We start from the raw sequence: 23245 nt of genomic DNA, 5'->3' as shown, positions 1-23245 counted from the left end.
TTTTGACACAAGGATTAATAACTGTAGGTGTGTAAAGAGCTCTCACAAATCAATCATAAAAATATCAGCATTCCAATTTTTAAGTTTGAGTGAAAAATAAGAACAGGCCCCAGCTATCCCACGTGGTGCATTTGGTCAGATGTTCAAAGGTGCCCTTTTCCCTGAGCAGAGGCCAGAGGGAGCAGAGCTGGATCTCAGCCCCAAGGTCCCTTCGCCCAGGACGCAGGGACACAGCCATATGTAATAGCTAAGGCAAGAGCAAGTTCTTCAATAAAAAGAAATATAAATGGCCAATAAATATCAGAGAAAATGCCTGACCTCATTAATTATCAAGCTGCAAGATAAAACAAAATATAGACTTTTGCCTTTCAAATTGACAAAAATATATATATAATTCTCATTAACTGGTGACACAGTATGAGAAAGACACTCTCAAACACTATTTGGAGAAAACATCAAGTTTTACAATCTTTCTAGAAATCACTTTCAAATTTTGAATCAAGAACCTAAAAATATTTGTTTTTTATGCTTATACTGCCAGAAACCTATTCTAAAATAATAACCAGAGATACAAAAATTTATGCACACACTGAGAACCTTAAACAATATAATTAGGAAAAAACACACAATTTATAATAAAGAAAAAGCAAAACAACCTAAATATAAAAAATAGAAGATGGTAGATTTTACCATTAAATGGTATGTAGAAGAATACTAGTCAGTAAAATGCTAATAATATAACATTAAATGGAAAATGCAGAATGACATGAATAATGTAAAAAATGGGGGGGGATCATAATTTGTATACTCTTTTATAACCACATTGACATGTATGTACACATTAGAAACTGTATGAAAATATATCAATGTTAGGGTCCTGGAATTATGAGTGATTTTTCTTCTACATGCTTTTCTCTAGTTTCCATTTTTACCTCATGCACATATATTATCTTCGAAATTAGAAAAAAGCCTCCCCAAGATATGGCGCTTGATAAAGAAAACATGCAACCCTAGCTGGTTTGGCTCAGTGGATAGAGCATCGGCCTGTGGACTGACGGGTCCCGAGGTTCGATTCCGGTCAAGGGCACATGCCTGGGTTGCGGGCTCGATCCCCAGTAGGGGGCATGTAGGAGGCAGCCAATCCATGATTCTCTCTCATCATTGATGTTTCTCTCTCTCTCTTTTCCTCTCTGAAATCAATAAAAATATATTTTTAAAAAATGTATTAAAAAAGAAAACATGCAAATGTAAAATTGTGTGACAAAACAGTCACAATAGAAGTCAGCCTGCTCTATAGCATTGAAAGCAGTGAGGACTCAGAAATGCTTCAACACAGCGATTTTATCAAATAATCCATCAACACAATAAAAATCTCAGAATCGTGAAAACATTGTCAAATTCTTCCATATTCCAGGAATAGTTGGTACAACAGCGAAATCTGGTTAGTCCTGAAAGCTCTGAAGAATACATTCAACTTGGTTCCCTTCGCCAAGCGTGGGTATGCTGCAGGAGAAAACTTAGCAACTTGTAATTAAATGTTTCCGGGGCACCGAGCACATAGGCATTTCACTGTTTACGAAGGATCAAGAAGACAGAAGCAGGTGGGTCTTTTAAATGAAGAAAGAGGAGAGAAATGCTATCATGGCTACCCCAGTTCAGTGCAACGTCAGGATACTAATAAAGAGATCAATGAATTGTATACCAACATTGGAGAGCCCATTTGTGGTTCTGTGTGGCTGAACAGAACACAAACCACGGTTGTTGGGTTGTTGACTAAAACCGGCGGTACATACAGGAAAAAGAGACAAAGCATAGCCCTTCCCTCATCTTCTTCCACTAGCCCGCTAAGGATCTGCGCCTCTGTTTATACGTTGAACGTCCAAAGAAGGTAATGATTTTTGAAAATGTGGGATAACAGTATTTGTGGCCTGGTGAATTCCTGCACAGTGAGCATTAAAGTTTGCAGGGAGGGGGTGCCAGATGAGTGTGGGCGAGAAAGGGGCAATGGCCGATTTCACTTCTGAGTCCACCACCAAAAGGCAGACCTACGCTTCTCTGTTTCCCAAACTGTACCACCTCCCGCAGCCAAGCGTTGCTCTGGTTCTGCTCACATTTACAAAGTTCATTTCCATTTCTTCTGAAACGTCCCTTTCTTAATTTTTTTCCTGACATGATTTGGCAACCTCAGCATCCCGGGAGGCCATTTTCTCCCTCCAAGTCACATCGTGTACTTTTTGTTCCCTGCTGTGGATGCTCCTTGGATGTGTTGATAAGCAAATCGTTTCACGTTTGCGACAAAGCCTCCATTAAAGACTGCCTGCAGGAAATCCAGTGATGCAATCTCACCCAGCTTAACCAACAGACTCCAGCCCGCGTCTGGCCTGCTCTGTGTACCAGCTTGTAGCAGCAGGCTGATGAGTCACACACCTGGCCCTCCGGGGAAAGGCAAGTCTCCACTCCGGAGAAAATAAATTGCTGCTTTAAAAAAAAAATAATAAAAACCCAACTCTGCCTACAACTACTTTTTGTTTTTACAGAAAGTCATATTCCAGGCCCTCCCTATGCCTCCAAACCAGTGGTCGGCAAACTGCGGCTTGCGAGCCACACGCGGCTCTTTGGCCCCTTGAGTGTGGCTCTTCCACAAAATACCACGTGCGGGAGCGCACGGACGGTGCGATTGAAACCTCGTGGCCCATGCGCAGAAGTCGGTTTTCGGCCTGGGCGAGTCTATTTTGAAGAAGTGGCGTTAGAAGAAGTTTAAGTTTAAAAAATTTGGCTCTCAGAAGAAATGTCAATCGTTGTCCTGTTGATATTTGGCTCTGTTGACGAATGGAGTTTGCCGACCACTGCTCCAAACGATTGACCACCACGTGGATCCACCACTGCATCTCTCCCAGGAACATTTGGGTGGTGTCTTGAGATGGTATGGCAGGTAACCTCCCTACAGAGAATGTTCTCCAAGGGACGCTAGGCAGAAATGGAGTCTACCTGGGAGAAGAAACGGGGTTTCTCTCCTTAGTCATGCCTCAGCTTCGAGTCATACAAAGGCGGGACACTACTACACCTATTTTGTGCTATACTGAAAAAGAGTTGGGTTGGGTAACTGAGCAAATCCAGAAGACAAGGTTGTTGGCATACAAACCAAACTGATCTGCAGGTGAGTGAGGCAGAGCGCCGAAGGCGCGGCCAAGTGAGGCGCAGCGTGGCACGGCTGGATCGGGAGGGAGGCAGGGACCACTGCAGGCACAGACCAAGTCCACCCGAAGCCGGCGGGCAGGCTTTTCCACTTTATTTAGGGTATGTGTGTGTTATTTTTAAATGTCTCCAGGGCAGAATGACTACTTTAAGAAACAACCTTTAGCCCTAGCCGGTTGGGCTCGATGGATAAGAGTGTTGGCCCATGGTCTGAAAGGTCCCAGGTTCAATTCCAGTCAAGGGCACATCCCTCAGTTGCAGGCTTGATCCCTGGCCCTGGTGGGGGTGCATGCGGGAGGCAACTAATCCATATGTCTCTCTCACACTGATGTTTCTCTTTCTGTGTCCCTCCCTCCCCTTCCACTATCTCTTAAAATTAATGGGAAAATACCCGGGGTGAGGATTAACAACAAAAAATAAACAAAAAAACCTTTACATTTTTCTTCTTAATTACAAAAGCAGTGTAAGTTCACTTCAGCAAACTAGAAAAATATAGCGGCACAGATAAGAGACAAAAGCACCTATAATTTTTCTATGAAGAGCAAACTACTTTTAACCTATTGTGGTTTCATTCTTTATGTTTAATGCCTATAAGCATTCTAATAAATGTCATAAACCTTTACTCCTGTCATTTTTCCATAATGCTTTCTAATAAGCTGGGCACTTATTGTTTTACTGATTTTTCACTATCAAAAATAATGCTACAATTAATATCCTTGATTAATAGATAAATCCCTAAAACTGGAATTCAGGTGTCAACAGGTTGGCCCATTTTAAGCAGTTTTGCCAAACTGCTTTCCACAAAGTTTGTAATCTATAACAATAAAAGCATAATATGCTAATTAGACTGGACGTCCTTCCGGATGTCCTTCCAGATGTCCTTCCGAACGACCTTCCAGACGAAGCCGGGACTGGGAGGAAAGCCCAGGTCCCGGATGCCTGCCGGTGGCCAGAGGGAAGTCCGGTCCTGGGTGCCAGAGGGAAGCTGGAAGGAAGGCCTACTCTTGCACGAATTTCACGTATTGGGCCTCTAGTAATTTATAATCCTCGAAGAAATATATTTTCTCCAAATCCAGTTTTGTTAATCTTGGCCAAGTTGAGAGGGAAACTTGAAACTTCCCTGCTCTATAATCTGTATTTTTGGATTATTAATAAAGCTAAGTATTATTTCATATGTTTGTTAACCACTTGTATAGCTTTTATGAATTGTCTACTTGTGTTATTTAGCCTGTCTATTGAGGCATTTGTCCTTTTTAATGTTTTCAAAATGTGTGAGATACACATATTTTTCAAAGTAGACACCAAGACTGCAAAGCAGATAAAAAATCGTGGTTTTCGGAGGAAGCATAAATATACTTAAGAGGTCTTGTAACCTGTCAGAAGTCCTTCAACATGAGATCTGGGGGCTCCGGTCTCTTTTGTCCTGGAACTGCAGAGAAAATCGAATTCAGAAACTTTCAAATCCTACACACAATAGGGTACCAGAGAAGATTTTACTCCTGACCTAAACAAATGGCTATGTGTGCTCTGACGTGAAGTAATATATTACCGTGTAACTGAAGTGACACTGCAGATGCTATTCTTACCTTTATATCACTTAACGCCTTCTCTGAACACTTACTCAACTACTGGCTTGGCACTATTGTCTGGCCATGGGTGTCCCTAAGTTAGGTTTTATTAAAAGGAGGAGAAGGAGAAGAAAATGGGAAGAGAGGAGGAGAAGAGGAGGAGGGGGACAAGCAGGAGCAAGGGGGAGAGAAAGGGGAGGAGGAGTGGGGTGAAGTGGGCGGGAGAAGCCAAGTTGTCCCGTTGGCCTAAGGTTTGGGCTTACTAAATGTCATTCAATGATCCATCCACTCTGGTATCGCCTCACTCTCACTCCATGAGCCTCCCTAGCATGGACCGCTTCCTGGACTCTGGCCAGAAACAGAGTTCTCGGAGTACCTGCCAGGCCTTTCTATGTGATTTGCTTTTGTACCCTTTATCTACCAACCCAGGGAGGCTGTGCAGGGATCCTCTGCGACAGATAAACCCTTGATTTTACCATCTCGCTGCCCTTCTGAAATCCATGTGGCTCTCTGAAATCTTCCCACCTGCCAGAAGCCTGTTTCTTTGTCATCTTAGTCAGACCACCTTTTATTTTGGTAAAGGGGTGTGGGGGCATGTGGGCGGAAGCAGGTCCTACTGTGCCCTGTACTCTCTCTCGTACCTTGCTAACATCCGTCCCTATCTGTGAGCCCTCAGCCCCCCTGCCCATGCCCCCTGCCCCCTCCCCAGACCCCTTTGGAGGGAGAACAAGAATCACCGACCATTGGAACAGGTGATTCTCCTCAGAGGTCATTTAGTTCCACTTCATTTTACAGGTGAAAAATAATGAAAGAAGACTCCTCTGATCTTATGTTAATTGTCTTATTTGCAATACAGGAAAGAGGCAAAAGCTACCTTTGTTGCTTGCTTAGTTGAAAAGTTAGATCCAAGAAGTCCAGAAATTATTTAATGGGGCTCACTTAACTGAGAACTAAAAACGCCAATTTGGGGTGAGTGTGGGAAGGAAAGTCCACACTAACTCACATTAATGTGGTCAGAATCTTAAAAGGGTATTTCATATCCTCATGTTCATATTTTAAGAAGGAAATAGGCAATGAGTCCCCTATTTTCAATCTCCCTACAAAAAAGAAAACAGCATATTTTTTTTTCAAATTCATCAAAACCTCAGATTTTCAAACTCATCAAAACTTTAGATTTTCAACTCATCCTTACAACCCCAACATGGAACACAGAAGAAAGAATGTAAGGCACTTTTCTCAAGTCCAACGTATACCTCTAATTCCGACGCTTGGTCACTCACATGCCCTATGGGATCCTAAGGCTTGTGTCCTAGATCTAGGGTTCTAGGCTTTAAGTTAGAATCAGTTCCCCAGGAGGACAAATAGCCACATGCCACCCGACCTACCCTAGAACCCTGAGCACGGTGACCCTCCTACTGCGGAAGCTGGGGCCACTCACCAGCGGCTAAGCCATTTCTCCCTGCTCCCTCTCTTCCCCTCCTTTCTCCATTCTTCCCTTCCCTTCGACCTTCCCCTTTTCTAAAACCCCAATCTAAAGTCAGGAGCCTTTAAAAACGAAAGACCCTGGCCCTGGGGGGTTAGTGTGCTTGTATATTCAGCGTTCATATGAAAGGCGGGCACCAAAATAAGAAGCAAGAAGAGAACCCTGCAGTCCTTCTCTGCTCTGGAGGGTGTCTGCATTCACGCTGGCAAAGGAAGCATTTCCTTAGAAGTGAAAGTGAAGTCAGCTCACTTTAAAAGTGCTCCCCACAAAGTTCACTGCCATGTTCATTACAAAGTAAAACAAGTGATTGCTTTCTGCCCCCCCACCCCCGCCACTGCCCATTCAAATGCACAATCTCCATAACCCAACTTACTGTCAAAATGTACACTGAAATCCCCTAAAATATATCAGCTTTTCTAGTATTTTCTGTAGAACTCGAAAAATGTGTACTTGGTTGGTATTGTGTACAAGACACATCAAAATATACTGTTTTTTAGAAATATAGCTCTAATCCTGTTAGTCACCAAAACACTTCCTAACCCTCTTACCAATAAAATGGAGGGGGAAGAGGGGAAATAGATCCCCAAAGAGATACTTTCTTGCTTCTATTCCATTTAACCCATTATAGTTCAGTCCTTCTTACCATTAGCCATTAAATGACTTACATTAGAAAATGTAATTTCCTGGTAATGGATGGATGGATGATGGATAGATGGATAGATAGATAACTCGACCGATCTATCTGAACCAAGGTGCTGGGACATCTCTAAAGCAGTGATTTTCAATCTTTTCCATCTCATGGCACACAAGCTAATTACTAAAATTCTGCAGCATACCAAAAAATAGATTTTTGCCAATTTGACCAAAACAAATAGGTTTCATTTTGATTCATTCATACCAGAGAGCTATTGTGTTGAGTGTCGTCATTTTTTTATTTGACAATCTAAGGGGGAAAAGGTCAGTGTCCCTGACTTAAATAGCCATGTACTGCATGTTTTAAAAATTCTAGCGGCACACTGGTTGAAAATCGCTGCTCTAAAAGCAGGGCAGGGGCAGTGTAGGGTGAATCGAATTTTGGGTGCCTACATATGAAGAGCTGTGAAGCTGTCTGAGGGACTCCCAGGTACAAGCTGTCATTACTAAGCAACCCATTAGTCTTCCTGAGCTAAAGCAAAAATTCCTATTCAGCCTGTTGCTGCTCGCTAAGGAATTTTTCCTGGACATGTTTGCCAAACCAATCACTACTCTATCGCAGCTTAGACCTAGTTTTTAATAATTGAGCAGGAATCTTTGAATACCTTTTGAAAGGGAAAAGAGTGTCCACACCCCAGAGTGAGTGCCAAGTATCATGAGTGGGAACTGTAATTAATTTAGGATGAGGCTTTCCTTATATTAAGAAGAACTTAAACATTTTCCAAGGTTAAACTTAGTTGACTTAAATTAGAAGGGGCAACATCATCATCTGCTGCCATCATCTTCATTCTTGGCTCAGGTGATAATGTCAGGCTGCTGATCATGCAAATGCTAAGCTCACTGACTAACCACCTAACATCAGATTCACACTGACCTCTATGCATAGAAGCTGTGCATGTGTGGATCCTCACTAAGTAATACAGGAGGGAAGTCAGGAAAGTGGCGTCAGGAAACAGACAAAGGAAAGGAAGGAAGGGAGGGAGGAAGACAATGTTGGAGATTGAAAATACTATTTAACAAAATTGTTCATATTTTAACCAGATGTATGCCTAGCTACAGAGGAACGAAGCATTTGCTTGAATTATCTAAGGCAGTTTGCCACTCTGTTGACTAATGAGTTTGCCGACCACTGATCTAAGGCTTTCTAAAAAGATTTAATAACCTAACATCAAAATAATAATTTTGTTTACATTATCTACAAATACTTATCGGGTATTGTTGTTGTTTAAATGTTTCTCTGTATGTTTGATTTCCTGGCTACTTGTTCCAATTCTCCTTTTGACTCTGCAGAGTCTAGGAGAAATTAGATATGGCTCCTCAGGGGCTGCTCTAGCACTTACTTTTAATCCTCCTTAAGTCACATGGCACAGGGCCCATTTGAGTGGCCTGATCTCCACAGTCAGTTTTAAAGAGGACCTAATTATAGGCCAACAGAAGGCCTAGTACCATCTTATCAGAGCAATACTTAAAGCTACCATTAGCTCCAGAAATGAAACTGCAACCAACATCTCATTAAAGCATTCCACCAGGGTCCAGCATTAGATCAGACATCATTATCTTCGTCTTTGTATTATAAAGTAGAATCTAAATTCAATGAAATGACTGTCCTCAGAAAAATGAACACGAGTTTTGGGTTCTAATGTGAAACTATGGAAAGACAGCACTGGCCTTCTAACTCCATTCCAGGTCCCTGGTGAGTGGGACCCAGCCTAAAATCTGAGCTTAGCTATGTGTCCGGCAGAGGCCCACCTGGCTGACATCACTCCAAATCAAGTCTGTAGCAGCTCTGGAAATACTGACCTGTCAAGGTGACCCCATGCTTCCAGAAGGGGCAGTTCAGCAAGCAATGAAAGCAAATGACATTGAGAGGAGGCCTAAGAATTCAGAAACCCAAGTTATTTTATCAGAAGCCACTCATCCAGAAGCATCATAATAAAAGCATAATATGCTAATTAGACCAGACGTCCTTCCTTCCAGATGACCTTCCCCGGACAACCTTCCGGACAAAGCCTAGGCTTCGAGGGAAGCCCAGGTCCTGGGTGCAGGAGGGAAGCCGGAGGGAGGAAGGCCTACTCTTGCACGAATTTCGTGCATCGGGCCTCTAGTATAAAATAAAGCCACAAGTTTTGTTTCACTTACACGCTAATATACACCTGAGAAATGGCATATAAATTGAATATGTTATGTGAAGTAATGTTAAGTACTCACTTAAAGCATTATTTGGCTAACTAACCCAATCATAGAAGGTGCCAGGACATTGTTTAAATGCAGATGCCCTGTTCCCTCTCTTGAGAATCTGATTCCACAGTTCTGGGTTGGGGCCTCGGTACTTGTAGTTTTACCAAGTGCCTCCGGTGATATTTTTGTATTGAGATGAATTTGGGAAGCAGTCATTTAAATTATTCCTATGGAGATTTCTATTATTGAGCACATACGTAATTGTCTTCAATTTTAAAAAAACTCATCCAGATTTTCATGTTCTCTAGCATTTTCGTATTTTTCAGATAGGTTACCTGCCTGTATATTAGTTTTACTTTACTGAAGATGAGAAACTAACCAAAGCACACTGTTTGCAACGTCTCAGTTCCAAACAATGGACAAGCCTGTGTTTTCTGATAGGTACAAGTTGGCAGAAACCGGCTGTGGTCCTGAGGAAGGCATGGAAGGCAGACCTTATTTTTGTTGGAAGCTAATGTTAAAGGATTAAGACGGTCCCGGAAAAGTGATAAGTTCAATTAAGAGTTTTAGGGAAGCAGGATTGTCAGAGCAAACACCATCTGTACTCGGTCCCTCTTCTTCAGTTCTGATTCCCAGGGGTCTCCTGGAATGGGTTCATTTATTCATCTCTAAATTAAGGAGTGTGCAGAATTTCATCTATTGTAAGGAAGAGAACACTAGACCCTAACCATTACATTGAGGAAACTCCGGGAAACACAAGACCGACGTTATTAGCTGATTATTTACCTCCTGACTGCCAGGACCACTTATAAATATAATTTCTTCCTCTTTTTTTACTAGTAAGTAGAGAATTGATTATGTTTGTTTACTTAATGAGACCATCGTCTCTCTACCTCTCTGCTTCACCCACACTGGGCCCCTTTTCTGACCCTAGAACGGGCCTGCGCCCTGGCTCTTCCATCTGCCTCTACAGAACACTCGTTTCCCAGGTATCTTCAGTGCTTTATCCTCAATTCCTTCAGGTCTCTGCTCAAAGGTCATCTCATCAGAGACGCCATCCCTGACCCCTTTATATAAAATAGATCCCTGTTATAACCAATTCCTCTAAGCTGCTTTGCTCTCCTTCATAGCACTGATCACCCATCTAAGTTATTATTCACTTCTTGATTGACTGACTGTTTTCCCGAACTAGAATGCAAGTAGCACCAGGGTAGGGACTTAGTTCTGAATCTCAATGTTAGGATCAAAGCCTGGTATATAGTGCCGCTTAAGACATACTGGTTGAATAAAGGAGTGTGTATTTTTAGTGGCTTAAGAAAGATCTGACTAATTCTTAGTATTTGTGATCTTAAAAGATATTTTAAATAGCCAAGTGGAAACAAACATATGTATTTATTAAACTAAAGAGTAAAAGTTTAAGAGTTTCACCCCATTATTTAAGAGGTTATTCACATGAGATGCCTATATTAGGCGTTTTCTGTTTCCTTTCTAGAATAATGGCCAGACTTGTTAAGAAAAAGCACACAGAATGACTAAAAGTAATTGTCCTTGGCAAAAGTGGGGTGGGTAAAGAGAAGGGGGATTGATATACCATGACCTGATAAATATACTAGTGTACTTTCTGTTAGTAACTTACCAGGTATTGCCTTATTTTAAATTATGTCTGTTCAGTTCAACATCACTAATCATTGGGAAAATGCAAATTAAAACCACAATGAGATATCACCTCACACCTGTCAGAAGAGCTATCATTAATAAATCAACTAACAACAAGTGTTGGTAAGGATGTGGAGAAAAGGGAATTCCTGCACTGTTGGTGGGATTGTAAATTGGTGCATCCACTATGGAAAAGAATACGGAGGTTCCTCAAAAAAAATTAAAAATAGAACTACCATATGACCCTGCAATTCCACTTCTGGGCATTTATCCAAAGAAATCCAAAACACTAACTTGAAAAGACATATGCACTTCCCATGTTTTTTGCAATGAAATATTACTCAGTCATAAAAAAGAATGAAATCTTGCCATGTAAAACAACATGGATGGCCCTTGGGGTATTATGCTAAATAAAGTAAGTCAGAGAAAGACAAACACCAAATGATTTCACTTATATGTGGAATCTACAAAACAAAATAAACAAAACAGAAACAGACTCATAGATACAGATGGGAGGGAGTTTGGGGGATGGGTGAAAAAGGGCAAGGGATTAAATGTGCAAATTGCCAGTTATAAAAATAGTCATGGAGAATATAGTCAGTAATATTGTAGTAAGTATGTATGGTGTCAGGTGGGTACTAGACTTGCTGGGGTGATCACTTTGTAAGTTATATATATATATATATATATATATATATATATAATCACTATGTTGTACACCTGGAACTAAAATAATATTGTATGGCAACTATAATTAAAAATTTAAAAAAAAATTTTAATTGTGTTTGTCCATGTCTCACTTTCCACTAGAGTATAAGCTTCTTGTGGACATGGCCCATCTTACTCATCTTTTTATTCTCCTATAATTTCTATCGGAATAGTAGATAATCAGAAAACACATTTATGTAATGAAAAATACCTGTAGGTATCAAATAAAATTACACACACACACACACATATACTCTCTCTGAATATGTATTTTATATATGGTAGTAAAAAACAGTTTCTAAATTATCATTGCCTTGCTAGAACACACTTGCTTGTTGACAAAAGTGATAAATCTTCATAAAATTTAAGAAAGGGGAACAGAGAATTCTGAAATATGTCCCAAGACAAACTGTGCTAAAAAGACTTTGCTTTAATTAGTGACAGCATCATTGCAGGACATCTTTCCATCTGAAAAGCCCACAACTGTAAAAAAAAAAAAAAGATGATGCAACTACTTCAGTCTAGACGTGTTAACTGAAATTATCTTCGTATGCAATCCAAAAAAATTACCTATACTATGGTAAGTTTATGGAAAAAGATCCTGTGTGCACTCCTTTAGGTTCCTTTCAGAAAAGACAGACAGGCCTCCTAGGCAGATGTACCAGGAAGCTGACAAAGCCAAGCTTGGGACCCTCCCTTGCCAGGCAGGTAGCCCCAGCAACTGCTCAGGGATTCTTTTCCTTAAGAGTCCACACCCCCACCCCACCTGACATCCCCAATTGCGTAAGCTTCAGGTACATAAAACCTGCACCCGTGCCTGCCAGTTCTCCTTAGATTATTAATATTAAGGAAACTAGGCTATCATGTGCAAAAGTGATCCAAAATTCATTTATTAATTTCCAGCACCTCTCAATCGTCCAAGCAGAGTGAGGGAAGTGGGGTCTACAGGTGCTTCTCTTTGCAGCATCCTGTTGCGATTGCTTTTCCCACCCAGGATGCAAAGTTAACTCTTGGAAACCACAGACAGATAAACGATAAATAGATAAAATAGATTTTCATTAAATGGGTACATCTGTAATCCTAGGTAGTTATTACTCATAAAAATCAAGTAATGCATGGTAGTGAAACCAGCCTGCTAGTGTTTAGAACTCAGTTTCAATACTAACTGAATTGTCCTTGGTGCTAAGTGTTAACAGGTGAAAATAAATCCCACCCGTTTCCATTCCTCATTCGTTCCAGTGGGTGTTGTATCACAAAACTAAGCAGCGCAACCCGGAGTTAATTGTGTGATTTAATCAAGGAATTACAGTAAGTCTCATCCGACATTCCCTAGATTAGGGGCCATTTCTGACACGAAGATCCAACCACACCAAAAAAAAACCCTGCTGTCATCTCGGCTTTTGGCTGCTGACGTTTGCAAAATCGAGTGGTGATTTCTTAAAAGCCACAGAGAGAATGTGGGGTGAACGGAAGGGTAGTCCTACAGTCATAGCCCTTCCGATCCCCCACCCCTCCGTGCAGCACCCAGATAGGTAAGTGGTAAACTTTTTAAAGTCTGGCAGCATGTGTTGTTGGATATGCCTCCTCTACCAATGGCTTTACTCTGGAACGTTCTCCCTCTCCTCTCCACCGCAGGGCATTCCCTCTGCCCGGAGTCCCTCGGTTTGGGAATGGTCCCTTGGCCACTTCTCCAAGGTGAGGCGCCGGCGGCCGCGGCCTGCCCTGGCCCTGGAGGAGACACCCTTAGGAAGGTTTCCTTGGGGTGGCCGGGCCATCAGGGCAGAGCCACACTGGGAAGGAGACACCCTTAGGAAGGTTTCCTTGGGGTGGCCGGGCCATCAGGGTAGAGCCACACTGGGAAGGAGACACCCTTAGGAAGGTTTCCTTGGGGTGGCCGGGCCACCAGGGTAGAAGAGCCACACTGGGAAGGAGACACCCTTAGGAAGGTTTCCTTGGGGTGGCCGGGCCATCAGGGTAGAGCCACACTGGGAAGCAACAATGTGGCCACTACGCACTTGCACTGAGATGCAGCCAGCGCCCAGCCCTTGGACGGGCCCCAGAGGAGGGGGAAGGGAGTGTCGCCACCGAATCCCAAGAAAGGCCGCGGGACCCACCTCCGGCTCCCTCCCGCTCCCGCCCTCGGCCCCACCCCCGCTCCCAGCACAAAGCCGCCCCGAAGGCAGGGGCCAGGCCTGCTGGGAGGCCGCCTGGACGCGGCTGGACCCGGCGACCCGCGCGTCCTCGGGCCGCGCAGGCCGCCGATCGCCGGCGAGTCTCGCGTTCCCGTCCCGGACGTGAAGGACGCCCTTCCAGGCGCGGGGATCCTGCCCCGCCGCCCAGGCCCCCAGCCTCTCCGTCGGCGGGTCCCCGAGAAGGCCCGGCGCAGCCCACGCATCCCGCTAGCCACGCCCGAGGTGGCGGCCTCCGGCGTGGAGAGCCCGGGCCGGCCGGCGGCGGCGGCGGCGGGGTCGCGGGCCGCAGGGGCGCGCCAAAGGCGTCCGGACGTGGGAGCGGAGGGGGGCGGGGGGTCGACAAGTTGCAGGCGACCCTTTGCGTCCCCTCCGCGCCCCCCCGAGATGCCTCAAATCAGTTCCCCTCGTTTCCCAAAGGCCCTGTCCTCGCGCTCCTTCCTTAATGCGCCCAACAATGCGGGGGCGTCCGGGGGGGATGGGAGCTGGACGGCGCCGGGCTGCCCCCCGGGACCCTGGGCGCCCCCGCGCCTCGCCTCCCGTCGGGGGCGCGCACACGCACACCCTCGGCCCAGTGCGGGAAGGGGAAGATGGCCGTTTCTGCTGCAGGATAAAGGCTCTTTGTTGCGCTCACACAAAAGCCGCCAGGAGACCCGCTTTTCCAGCAAGGCCCTCGGGGCACATCGAGGGGGCCCAGCTGAATTTCCAAATGGCCCTAGAAGCCCGAAGAGGTGGGAGCCCCTGAAGAGAGGGGGGATCCCAGGCCTCCCGCCCTCCGCCACCCCAACCTCTGTCACTCTCCAAAGCACTCGTCGGGGGAGACGGGGGGGATTGAGGTCTTTCGTCAAGGGAGGAAGGAAAGAAGAAAAACCTACTTTTACCATCAAGGCCCAAAGGGGGTATTAAAAACATTCACATTCTTGTAGGGTTTCTCCCCCTGAACCAGGGTAGACACTTAATCTGGAAAAAAGAAAAAAAAAAAAGTCTGGACACACCAAAAAGAAAAAAAGAAAGGAAAAAAAAAAATACCAACAATAGCAACTTGGGGGGGAAAAAAAAAAAAAGCAAAAAAACATAACAAACCAGTTGCCATCAGCCCAAAGTGGTAGTAGCAGCAGCCGGCGCGTGTGATCCACTTACTTGTCCGACTCTTGTGACATGTTTGATCCAATGAACTCGCTCCCCTTTTCCTGGAGCCTCAGCCTCTGGTGAAACTGGACTTTCAAGTCTGTGCAGGTGAAGGTGTGTGAGAGCGCCCGAGATGGCAGAACAAGAGCTACAGGTAATTCTGCTTTTGCCGTCCCCCCGCACCACGCTCGCTCGCTCGCCCGCTCGCGCCCTCACCTAGCCGGAAAGGTGGGATAAGGAGGGGCCCCCGCACATGGGGCCCGCGCTCGGAGGCGGCCGGGCGGCGCGGAGTCCTCCTGGGTCGCGGCGGCGGGCCGTCGCCGAGCAGAAAGTGGCGGACTTGGTCGGCCACAGGTAACTTTCTCGCCAGGAGCTGAATTCTTTTACTAAAGGGTACAAGCCCGAGGGACGAGCTGCGCGGTGATTGGCTGCGGGGCTCCCTCAGGTGAGCTGCCATTGGCAGAGGCGCGTGCAGGTAAGGCCCTTCTCCGGGCGCAGGTAACTCACTCCGGAGTTGCCCCGAGTGGCGCGGCGGCGGCGGCCCGTGGGAGCTCCCGGGGTCAGTGCCTCGAGTAGCCTTCACGCTACGTTTTCCTCCTTCCCGCTGGCCGGCCCGGGGTGTGGCGGGGGCGGGGGCCGGGGTAGGAGGGGGTGGGGGGTGGGGTGGGGAGGTTTGGAGAAGAGAGAAGGAACCAGGAAAAAAAAAAAAAAAAGCAACAACACCTGCAACCACTAGGGATTATGGGTCGAACGGAAGGACTCAGCAGAGCAGAACTCGGGGATCCCAAGCCAACCGGAATCCGAGGCGCAGCACCACCACGGGGCTTTTTCATGCCCACAACTAAGAGGACTGTGGGACAGTTTGGGAAGAGTGTGAAGTTGACTTTGTGCGCCGAGGAGGGGCAAACACAACGACCGCCGGGTTTGCTGCGTCGTTTCATTTTTAACGTACCCCACAGACAACCCCTTTCGGGCCCCGATGTGTAGACTATGCCCAGCAGATTGCAGCTGTTCTAAGAGGGGAGCACCCGTTCACGAGCTGGGCAGGTGACCTTGGTGGGGTGAGGAGGTTTGGGTGAACAGACGATAAATGGGCCCCTGACGCACCTTTTTCACCTCCACTCTGCAGCCTGGGATTCCAGAGCTGCAAACAACCACGGACCTGTTCCATAAACCTGTTGTCTTTCGACGTATCCAGGCAGACATCAACATTGACATTGTAATTCAATAGAAGCCGTGACTACAAAGGTGCTTTATCCTTCCAGTGTAATATGGTTGCTACGGAAACAATTCAGGATGAAGCTGACTTTTGTGTGTGTGTGTGGTTCTGCTTCACCTGGTTGGAAACAACTCGAACTAGCAAAGGTGCAATTAATTTATAATCACTGCTCCCCAAGTGTATTGGTGAAAATTGTTTATAGGGATCTAGCCCATACTGATGGATTGTGGAACTGAAGGGGGACGTGAAAAGCTTACCGTATTTTATCCGTGTTACATTGCGAGAGTTCATACAACTTTTCATCTTGATGGATCAGATGTTTTCTAAAAATTACATTATGAAACAATGTTTGGTGGTTCCGTGTTTTCACTTAGTGGCAAATGAATTTCAAAAGTGTGTCCTTACTTTTTAAAGACAGTAGAAGTACGCACAGTTTTTAAAGATAATATGATATTTTAAGATTATACATTACCCACTTCTTCTCTCCCTTCTTAATCACCTTCTGAGAGGCAACCACATTCCACTTTTAGCTGTCTCTTTTGTCATTTACCTCCAGATTTATAAATAAACTTTACTGTTATCTCTTGATTTATCTGTTTAGATGGCATACGTTGACTATCTGTTGCCTCAGATAAAGATTCAGCTCTTTCACACCCCACCCAGCTTCCCCGACTGTCATTCTTCCAACACAGCTCTTCCACAGTTCAGAGGTAGTAAGTAGTTGGTGACTGTATATACCAGTCAGCAGAACCAACTGGTGAACTATGGTTGTTTTCCTTCTTATAAAATCTTTTATATATTTACTTTGTTATGCACCCACCTGATGTTTTTTCTACAACATGTTCATCAAATAACTATCAATTTTATTTCCCAAATGATCAAACAATCAACTTTACTTTCCCCCCGGCAACATCCCTCCAAGTCTTCTGTCCTCCTGTCCAATGGAGATGAGGATTCTAAATTGAAATTTTTCATTCATAAGTTTGTGGAAATTGCTCTTTTATCTTCTACCATCCTATGTTGAGAATTTCAATGCCACCCTTATTTATTCCATTCTTTTGTGACCTGCAATTTTTCTTTTTGGAAACTTTTAGAAGAATCCCTTTACCTCTTATATTCTGAAATGTCATAATTTATGTGCTGGGTCAATGGCAAAGATTTGCCTAAGTTCAAATCATGCCTCTACTACATGACCTTGGGCAAGTCACTTATTCTTGCTATGCTTCAGTTTCCTCATTTATAACAATAGTATATATATATATATATATATATATATATGTATTAAAATGGAATTAATAATAGTAATTTCCTCACTGATATATATCAGCCATTTAGAATAGTGCCTGTACACATAGTAAGTCCTCAATTATTGTCCACTCATTTCTTTTTTGAAACTCTTAGTTGGATATTGAATCCTCTAGATTAATCTTAGAATTTGTTTTTCCTTTCCTTTGGACATCTCTTCATCTTTTCTATTTGGGGGAATAGTTCCTTAATTTACTTTCTATTGATGATTTTATCTCAGCTATTCTAAGAACTTTTTTCATGTTTTATGTTATTTTTAAATATTTTTATTGATTTTTAGAGAGAGAATAAGGGGTGGGAGAGAGAGAGAAACAATGTGAGAGAGAAACATCAATCAGCTGCCTCCTGCACATCCCCCACTGGGGATGGAGCCTGCAAACTAGGCATGTGCCCTGACCCGGAATCGAACCAACAACCTTTCAGTGCACGGAACAATGCCCAACCAACTGAGCCACACCAGCCAGGGTGTTTTATGTTATTTTTAAAATAGAATTCTATGAACATGTCACGATTGGAATAATTTCTTCTCTCTTTTGAGGACAGTTCCTATAGGGTTTTCTGCTTCCTGCCTTCTTTCTGCTTCCTTCCCACACCCCCCCCCCCCATGTATTTGTTTTAGTCCCATCATGTTAGAGGCTTTCCTCAAATGCCTGCAAACCTTTGACTATTCATACTGAAGAAGAAAGTCATAAAACCCACCAGAGACTCTGCGTAAGGGGTGAGAAGTGGACCTGCACATCGGTGGGTTGGACGTATGGTGATCAGGTGAAAGCTGGTCCTTCCATGGGAAGAGCCCCCAAATGTCAGAAATGAGAGGTCTGATCTTTCGGGCTCTTCAATTTCTCAGAAGAAATACCTGTATCTCTTTCCTAAAGGGACCTTCACCTGGCTGCCAATATTCTGGGAGAGGCTGAGAGAAAAGGTACATCACTCCTGCCCTTGTTGCTGCCTGGTGTACAAGCCTCTCTAATGTTTCTCCTGCTGGAGTTGTAATCACCCGTCTGCAAGGAGTGGAATGCGGACCTGAGGATCTAACAGCTACAAATGCCCGCGTTCACTCAGCCCCCTGCTTCTCATCTCTCCTTCAGTTTTGGAATCCCTGGGCCTCTCAGCAGCACCTCCCTCTGATGGTCTATGGCATCTCCAAGACCCAGGGGATGCTGGGAGTTTATAGGGTAATTGATCTATTTCTGTACTGACCTCTGCACTAGAGTGTAGCTTCCACTGTTCTGTTAAATCAGATTCCACTCTTATATCTGCCCCATCTTCCAGAATTGTGTTGAAATATATCTTTTGTGGATGACCCTTCTCCATCCTCTTTGTTCCTGTGGCTTTATCCTTTTTTCATCACTATAGTTTTCAGGAGACAGTGAAAATAAACAAGTGTAGATCAATCTGTCATCTTTAATATGAAGCCATTTCCAACATTATCCAGAAGCTTTTATCAAACTGTGTCAACTTTGATTAGATAGCTTAGTGCCCCCTGACTGGCTACCTACTGCTATACTGATGGGTTAGGTTGGTGAAGGAGAAGGTGCTCAGGGACCATTTTAAATTGTTACCCAATTTTTTTAAATTCTTTTGGCAGAAGAATTGTAAATCAATGTGAAAGTTCCTGCCATGCCCATCATGAGAGTTTTTCTCCTTAAACATCTTTATCCATAAATACTTAAGCACAGCAGTGGTTCCCAAAGTGTGGTCTCTGGATGGACAATCAACATCAGATCACTTGGGAACTTGTTAGAAATGCATATTCTTTCATCAACTCACCCCAGACCTACTGAAACAGAAACTCAAGTAGGTGGGCAGGAGTCTGTAGTTCTAACAGCTCTACAGGTGGTTCTGATACAGATTGGAGTTTGAAACACATCAGTCCATTACACTGACAGGAGGAAGTAGCACATCCTTAGCCATTGAGGGCCATCATCCTACATTATGCTGGATATAGAGTTTTCCAACAACTTTCAATAACCATGAGGTAAGGTGGATTTTATCTATCTTGATTATTCCATTATCAACCTAGTGACTGTTTATATAATGGTTGACCATTGTCCTTTTTTAAATATATAAATTTTTATTGACTTCAGAGAGGAAGGCAGAGGGTGCGAGAGATAGGAACATCAATGATGAGAATCATTGCTCAGCTGCCTCCTGCACAACCCCCAATGGGGATGGAGCCCACACACAACCAAGGCATGTGCCCTGACCGGGAATCGAACTGTGATCTCCTGGTTTATAGATCGGTAATTGAACTGTGATCTCCTGGTTTATAGATCGACACTCAACCACTGAGCACACCAGCTGGGCGACCATTGTCCCTAATTGGAGCAGTTAGCACATAGCAGAAGAAAGAGGAGAAGGAGAAGAACCTGGAATCTGCCACAGTACTCATCATAAACTTAGGAGTTTCAGCACAATTTAGTTTGATGGTCATTTTAGCTGGCAGCAACAAAGTAAATTTTTATATGAAAAGGTCATGATAAGAGAGTACTGTTTTTAGAGTAAATTATTTATAAAGTTAAAGTTTTAATTAAATTTCCAGGGAAGTAAAAATAGTATTATATTTTTATTTTAGTAGTGGTCTTTAGCATCTACTGTATTATGATGGCTAATCCCATTTTCCTAAAGTAAAATATACAGTATTTGATGCTAAATTGTCATAAAGGCAAGTCTCTTAGAGTGAGACTGGGGAGAAGGATTATACTTCTGAGGCATCTGAGCAGAAATATCAAGTTTTAAGGGGTTATAGATCTAATCTAATGAGTCAGCCTGCTGCCTGTTTGCCCACTACATGTTATCATACACAGGGCTATTACAATAGATCTGTCATTAAATTTACTGTGGAGTCAATGATAAGTGGTATCTCATAGGTTGTTTTGCACTGTAAAAACACTAAGTTGTTTGATCACCTATTATCCATAAAAAGAAACTTTGGGAAGAATGGAATGTACCTAGATACCTGAATTTGAAATATAATACTGTCTCTACAGTATTATATTGTTATAACTTACCGTATTTTCCGACATATAAGACCCCCGACTTTTGAGAAGATTCTCCTGGGTTAAACAGTCGTCTTATACGCCGGAAAATATGGTAACAAACTGAGCATTAAGTGGCAGTTCCCTTGCAGTTTGAAGCCACTTCTGTTTTTCGTGGTAGCATGGATATGCATATTTGCATGAACACTTACAGATTTCATGAAGGCTCTTGAACTAGCAGCGTGAAATTCAGCCAGCAGCTAGCTGAAGTTTGCATATTTCCTTCAGGATAGCACACATTTCTGTTGTTTGGGCTGGCCATGGGGAACTCTTCAACAGAAAGCAAGTCCTGAAAAAACGTGGTGCATTGAATGCATGTCTTTATCTTGCTTCCTTTTAAAAAAAAAAAAATAATATATATATATGGTTTTATTGATTTCAGACAGATGAAAGGAGAGGAGAGAAAGATAGAGACATCAATGATGAGAAAGAATCCTCTATTGGCTGCCTCCTGCATGCCCCCTTCTGGGGACCGAGCCCACAACCCAGGCATGCGCCCCTACTGTGAATCAGACCATGAGCTCCTGGTTCCTGGGTCGACGCTCAACCACTGAGCCACATCAACTGGGTCTTACTTCCCTCTTTTGTTTTTTGGAGGTATATTTATTTTTTTATTGAATTTATTGGGGTGACATTGGTTAATAAAATTATGTAGATTTCAGGTATACAGTTCTACAATATACCATTTGTATATTACCACCCCAAGTAAAGTCTCCTTCCATCACATTTATCCCCCCCATACCCTCTTCTACCTCCCTCCACACCTCTTCTCCTGTTAATCACCATGCTGTTGTCTGTGTCTATGAGTTTGTTTATTTTTTTTTTTGCTTAATCCTTTCCTACTGATAGAAAAATAAGAGAGGAAATGAGAAGGTTAAAGATGACAACAAAATTTGAAAAGTGCAAACTGACTAAAGGAGTAGAACCGATTTAACCCAGCCAAGACAGGTGAACATGATGCTGAGGATCAGTGCTATTTAGCCTGTAAAACCTCATAAAGATATAGAAAGCAAAAATTGGGCATGTGTTCTAGGTTAACCAATAGGCATATTATATAGAAATTTGGAAGTAAAGGCTAGAATTTTATTTTTAAAGAAGCAACAGTAATAAAAAAATAAATAAAATAAATGGTTGCCTCTTAGGAATAGGATTGGAATGTAGGGGAAAATAAAGCATTGATTATTTTTTAAATATTAATATTATTTTCAATATTATTACTCAGTATACTTATTTTATTTTTAAAACTATGTATATAGTTTCATATAGGTATATAGTTTATATACACACATATATAATTTCAATAGAAATAAAATTAATTCATAAAATAAAAGTACAGATTACAAACATATATGTTCCCTCTTGCCCAGGGTTTTTGCATTTACTCTTCCGTCTCCTTAAAACTCTTGCTCTTTTTTTCTTCTTCTCTATCTCCTAATCTGCCCTCATACCAACCTGCTCAATCATCTGGTCCTCGAGAAAGCCTCTTGGGCTCCCCCAGGTCAGGGACAGGTATATTGGGAAGATACATTTCTCCATTATTTATTTACATAGCATCATGCTCCTCTTCTTGAAAACACTTATCACAGTTGTAATCTCACATTCATGTGTGTTGCGTTTTGATCATTGACCATCCCCTTCCACTAGACTCTAAGCTCCATGAGGACAGAGATGATGCCTGTTGTTGGCTCATCATTATCTCCCTAGTGCTTAACACTATAGGCAGCATTTGGCAATATTTGATGAGTAAGCAACAAATATTCTGAATCATGAACATCCTTCCCATTCCACAACTTGAAGAACTTTTTTTTTGTTATATATATTTTATTGATTTTTTACAGAGAGGAAGAGAGAGGGATAGAGAGTCAGAAACATCGATGGGAGAGAAACATCGATCAGCTGCTTCCTGCACACCCCCTGCTGGGGATGTGCCCGCAACCAAGGTACATGCCCTTGACCGGAATCGAACCCGGGACCCTTCAGTCCACAGGCTGATGCTCTATCCACTGAGCCAAACCAGTTAGGGCTACTTGAAGAACTTTGAAAGAGACATCAAATTGAGCACCTTCATCAACAATGTTGAGTAAATAAATGAATTCTATAAGCATTAATAGAATATTCCAGGTCTCCAATTGGGTTCCTCAGTTAAGTTTTGATAGTACTCTATGAGATAGGTAATTATAACAGTGAGAATGCTTTCAGTAGTGAGCCAAAGAGCAGCAAGCTAGTAGGGCTTTTACTCAAGACCAGTTACTTTTTCGTGCCTGATAAGAAGTCTGGGAACTGGCACAGGGAGTGGGAATTGCTGACATTTGATTGGCAGCTCCATAACTCAAGAGCTCTTTGCACTTTTCTGCCTCTCACAATAAAAAGTATCATGTCAAAAGCATTCTTACGCAACCAAGTTTAAAAGCAGGAAGAACATAGACAAGGAACTTGCCTCAGGAATGAAAAATTTTTTCCCAGAAGCCCCCATCAGACTTCCCAATATATCTCATTGGTCAGAACTGGGTCACATGACCACTATGGATCAGGAGTTGGATTCACCTTTCATGAGATTAAGGAATTTCCACTGGGTATATGAACAAATCAGGGTTGTTATAACAAGAAAGTAGTGGGGGACTGGTGTTTGGTTAAAAAAAAAAAAATCAACAGTGATACCACAGTATTGAAAGCTTCATAATGTAGTTGATTTATTTAACCTTTATTTTGGGTAATGTAAATAGCAGATCTGAAATTCAAATCTTGATCTGTCTTATTGCAAAGTCTGTACAATGCCATCTCCTAGCCTTGAATGTGAAGAAGTTCTTCCTGTATCAAAATGTGGTAGATTTGGTCAGGAAAGGCTTTGCGGAAGAAAAACACTTTAGGCATGGTCTTGAAGGAAA

General features: G+C 43.1%; 1 protein-coding gene and 1 long non-coding RNA gene across 4 annotated transcripts in view; one reads left to right on the top strand and one right to left on the bottom strand.

Annotated features, from left to right (window-relative positions):
- GRHL2 (grainyhead like transcription factor 2) overlaps positions 1–15396 on the bottom strand; it is a 128134-nt gene extending 112738 nt beyond the window's left edge. Inside the window, exons 1-2 of the mRNA XM_054708262.1 lie at positions 15015–15396; positions 14811–14898 (exon numbers count right to left, since the gene is read on the bottom strand). Of these exons, the coding sequence (XP_054564237.1) occupies positions 14811–14898; positions 15015–15255 (329 nt within the window). The 5' untranslated portion in view covers positions 15256–15396. The remainder of the gene's footprint in view (positions 1–14810; positions 14899–15014) is intronic.
- On the top strand, positions 13666–16365 carry LOC114234113 (uncharacterized). 3 transcript variants are annotated; one of them, XR_008554529.1, is made up of 3 exons: positions 13666–14952; positions 15169–15273; positions 15535–16365. It is a non-coding gene; the product is annotated as an uncharacterized LOC114234113 (long non-coding RNA). The 3 variants fall into 3 exon arrangements; XR_008554530.1 differs by lacking the exon at positions 13666–14952 and having other exon boundaries at positions 15052–15273; positions 15535–15845; positions 15928–16365; XR_008554528.1 differs by lacking the exon at positions 13666–14952 and having other exon boundaries at positions 15052–15273.
- The last annotated feature ends 6880 nt before the right edge of the window (positions 16366–23245 follow it).

Source organism: Eptesicus fuscus, chromosome 19 (assembly GCF_027574615.1).
Source record: "Eptesicus fuscus isolate TK198812 chromosome 19, DD_ASM_mEF_20220401, whole genome shotgun sequence".
NCBI lineage: Eukaryota > Metazoa > Chordata > Mammalia > Chiroptera > Vespertilionidae > Eptesicus > Eptesicus fuscus.
Note: the sequence above shows the minus strand (reverse complement) of the source record. Positions and strands in the feature narration are given on the sequence as shown.